The sequence below is a fragment of the Mesocricetus auratus genome, unplaced genomic scaffold (assembly GCF_017639785.1).
Source record: "Mesocricetus auratus isolate SY011 unplaced genomic scaffold, BCM_Maur_2.0 Super-Scaffold_100019, whole genome shotgun sequence".
In the NCBI taxonomy this organism is placed as follows: Eukaryota; Metazoa; Chordata; class Mammalia; order Rodentia; family Cricetidae; genus Mesocricetus; species Mesocricetus auratus.
The window spans coordinates 17240140-17244203 of NW_024429200.1; the positions used below are offsets into that span (position 1 = coordinate 17240140).

At 38.5% G+C, this 4064-nt stretch overlaps 1 protein-coding gene across 1 annotated transcript; it reads left to right on the plus strand.

Moving 5' to 3' along the window:
* The first annotated feature begins 243 nt into the window (after positions 1–243).
* On the plus strand, positions 244–1128 carry Tas2r16 (taste 2 receptor member 16). The gene has a single exon (XM_005078057.2). It carries the CDS (start codon positions 244–246, stop codon positions 1126–1128), a length of 885 nt encoding a protein of 294 aa, XP_005078114.1.
* The last annotated feature ends 2936 nt before the right edge of the window (positions 1129–4064 follow it).

The following is a 4064-nucleotide window of genomic DNA, read 5'->3' on the forward strand; positions in this document are numbered from 1 at the left end:
GGATCAATAATCCAAATCCAAACAATATTTTCATGCATCTCCGTATGAATTCTACCCAACAAGCAAAGCATAGACAAATCCTGTAGATAGGAAAATGACTATGTCAAGAGAGACAGGAGGATTTGCATCCACAAGGAGGTGTTCTCTTATACCAAGGGTGGTGATAACATGTACTTGTTTTATGTTTGGAAATTGGTGCAGAGTTCTGAATCTTTGTCCAGGAAGATTCTTCAGAATAGAAGCATGGTGCCAAACCAAGTCACCATCTTCTCCATCATCATGTATGTGCTTGAGTCCTTGATAATAATTATACAAAGTGGTCTAACTGTTGCAGTGCTGTGCAGGGAGTGGATGAACTTTCAAAGACTGTCGCCGGTGGAAATGATTCTCATTAGCCTTGGCATGTCACATTTCTGTCTACAATGGGCATCAGTGCTGTATAACTTTGGTACCTTTTATAGACCTGTCTATGTATTTTGGAAGGCATCAGTCATCTGGGAGTTTATGAACATTTTGACATTCTGGCTAACCAGTTTGCTTGCCGTCTTCTACTGTGTCAAGGTCTCTTCCTTCACCCACCCCATCTTCCTCTGGCTGAGGTGGAAAATTTTGAAATTGGTTCCCTGGTTGATACTGGGTGCTCTGATAGCTTCTTGTTTGTCAATCATCCCTTCTGTTGCTAAATATCATATCCAGATGGAATTAATCACCCTGGATCATTTACCTAGAAACAGTTCTTTGATTATAAGGCTTAAAATGTTTGAACAGTATCTTTCTAATCCTCTTAAAATGATTGGTTTTGGTGTTCCCTTCCTTGTGTTCCTTGTTTCTATTATCTTACTCATAGTCTCACTGGTCCGGCACTGGGGACAGATGAAAGAATATGACATCAACAGCTCCTCCAACATAAAAGCTCAGTCCACTGTCCTGAAGTCTCTTGCTACCTTCTTCGTTTTCTTTACATCCTATTTTCTGACTGTAGTAATCTCCTTTATTGGTACCATATTTGATAAGAAATCATGGTTCTGGGTCTCTGAAGCTATCATATATGGTTTAGTATGTATTCATTTTACTTCACTGATGATGAGCAACCCTACATTGAAAAAAGTACTGAAGATGCCAATCTGAAGCCTGGAGCCCAGAGCCTTCCTGGGCATGAAATAAGTAAAACCTCTGGGGTAAGAAGACTTTGCATTGATACAGTCCTTATGTGATAATGAAATGCCTTGAATGCAAGCTTGATTCCCTTTCATGCCCACAGATGCCTGACTCTATAAATCATCACTTGTCTTGCCTGTATTCTGACCCACTTCTTTCCTGTCCTACCTATAGTCCCAGGCTGATTTTGATTTTTCTCCTGATTATCCTATCTCTCCTTAGTTTTAACCACCTCTGGAATATTAAAGATGGGATGTTCTATATATTGCAGTCAATATCATTCTCACAGTTGTTGATTGCTTCAGAAATTAGCATGAATCCTCTTCTCTGACAGTTTATTGTCTGTGCATCTAATGCTCACCACACAAAGCCATTAATCCTCCTCCCTAACTTCAATCTAGAAAAGGAGTGTCTTACTATGGTCCAAATCCTTTTCTGCTGCTTCTGGAACTTCATGAAGTAATTTATACCCACCTTTGCTGTCTCCAAATGCCACCCCTTTACTCCTTTATAACACTAACAAAAATTTAATTCATATTTCATTTCATTAATCAAGACATTGTATTCTTCACCCACCAGAATAGTGGGCCATTTATCGAGTTTAGTCTCTCTCATCCTTAATATCTCTAAATATCAATGATTTTTGTGGGTTAAAAACTCATAACTTTTATTGTCTTGATTTTGGCTTCAATTGTCCTGTAACTTAGAGTGAACTTTGTGGACAGGCCTCTAAATTAGCTTTTAACTAGTGATTTTAATTTGTGTGTGGAATGTCCTATATAACACAGAGCTAAGAAGCCCTTTTCCTTCACAACACCTGAGTGATGTCAGCTGGTACTTCCTGTACTCTATTGTTCTGTGATTCTGACAATCCAAAGTCCTCCCAAAATGGGTACAGATATAGGAACCACAGAATAAACAATTTTGAAATGGATCACAATGCATCATTGTTTGATAGAAATTCTTTTTAAGTTCCCCATTTAGCAAATATGTCATATCTTTTTCCTTCAGGGTCTGGTCGTATCTCGCCATATTTTTCTCTTCATCTCTTTGCTTGTCATACTGACTCACTCGCAATTAAATATCTCAGTAACAACTAACTCCAGGCTCTTTATGTCTCAGCTTTCAATGTATTACTCTTAAACACAGTCACATTACTTCCAGCATTCTGGTGCCAAGGTAGAGAACATAACTTTCCCACTTTTATACATGGTGGGCACATTTGGTGATCTGAACTCCTGGCTCTTTCTTTAGAAGACTGACACTACTCCTAAAAGCAAACCATCCTATGGAGAAAAAGATATGGGTAACTCATGTTTGGTTGCGAAAGCAAAGCTCAGTGTCTGGAAAGAAATGGATATTCTTTCTCTTGAGTCTGTCACTCTGACATGTCTTCCATATTGAATAACGTTTGAAACTGAGGGCGTGAATGTAAGTGAAACCTTAAAGACTTCTTCCCAAACTGCCATCCAGCATTGTCCCACAGCGTCACTGATATTGCATAAGAGGGAAAAATGACTGTCCCACTTGAAGAAGGAAGTGATCCAGGCAATCTGGCTATCTCTGGAACTACAGCAACTCAACTGCAATGGAAGGTGGGATGGAAACTTGTGGATTTGGTGATGTCAGCTGAGCAGAGTCTCACCTGCAGTGATACTATGCAGAATAAATGTGAACAGTGTGACCAAGGCCTCTTAGGAAGTGTTTGTAAGCTTCCAGGGAGTTTGGGATCCTTTCAGAATGGATTGACCAAGAGCCAGTGAAATTTGTATGTTCCAAAATCCCAGATAGCTGGAAGACACAAGAACTGTTCTCTTTACATGAATATAAATAGAGAAAAAGCAAAAAGAACCCTCTTGCCTCCACTACCACACATAGAGATACTATTCCAGAACCTGAGGAATATTTTTAGTCTTCTCACTATCTTCATTTGAATAAAGTGCAATGGAAAACTTATCCATGATATGCATGAGGTTGGCGTGTTAAAAGCAGCTGAAGGGATGAGGAAATCTGAAAAAATAGAAACAGAAATGATACTTGTCCTACATATTTGTTGAACCCACTAGTTCCCAAGGAGATTTTTACATACATTATCTCACTTCAAGCTGGAAGGACAAGTCAAGATCATCCAACCAAGCCTGCTGGAAAATAGACTTATGAAAGTTAAATCCACACTGTTGACTCATTCTCAACCTAAAACCAATAAAAATGGATAGGAAATGAAGGTATGCTTTTTAAGGGAGCAAAGGGTTTCAGTCAAGGAAAAGAAAATATAAAAAGGGAGATGCTGTATAAAAATAATAGAATGTGCCCAAGAACAAGGAAGATCTTCTGAGTGTTTTAGTTACTAAGGGGCTAATGTGTTTCTGTTGTTCAGTCTTCAATACTGTATCTTATGTTAGGCTCACTCTGCTTAGCAGTGAGTTTGTTATGATACAATTAAGAAAGTTATGTTTCTAGATACAGAAGCTGAGTGGTAGCATCAATGAAGTTAGGAAAAACTCTATTATCACTGCAGAAAGACACATGAAAATACACACTGTCTCTCTCTCTCTCTCTCTCTACATATATATATATACACATATGTGTGTGTGTGTGTGTGTAATTGTTAGCAATTTGAAATTAAACCTCGACCCTTTATACAGTGCCCCATGACCTTGGTGAATGCTTTGTACCACTGTGGAGACTGCAAACAACAATGAGCTCCTAATAACACCTATTCATAATTAGACACACTCAGATTTTATTTGCTAGATAAAAATCGTTCCTCCTTATCCATATTCCTACTAGGTAGAATGTCTGAGTACTGAAACTTCCATTTGGCTTCTTTGTGAACTCGGTAGTCAAGATATTCCATCATCAGTCTCAGAAACACCTGGCAAGTATTAACTCCCAATAATCTACAA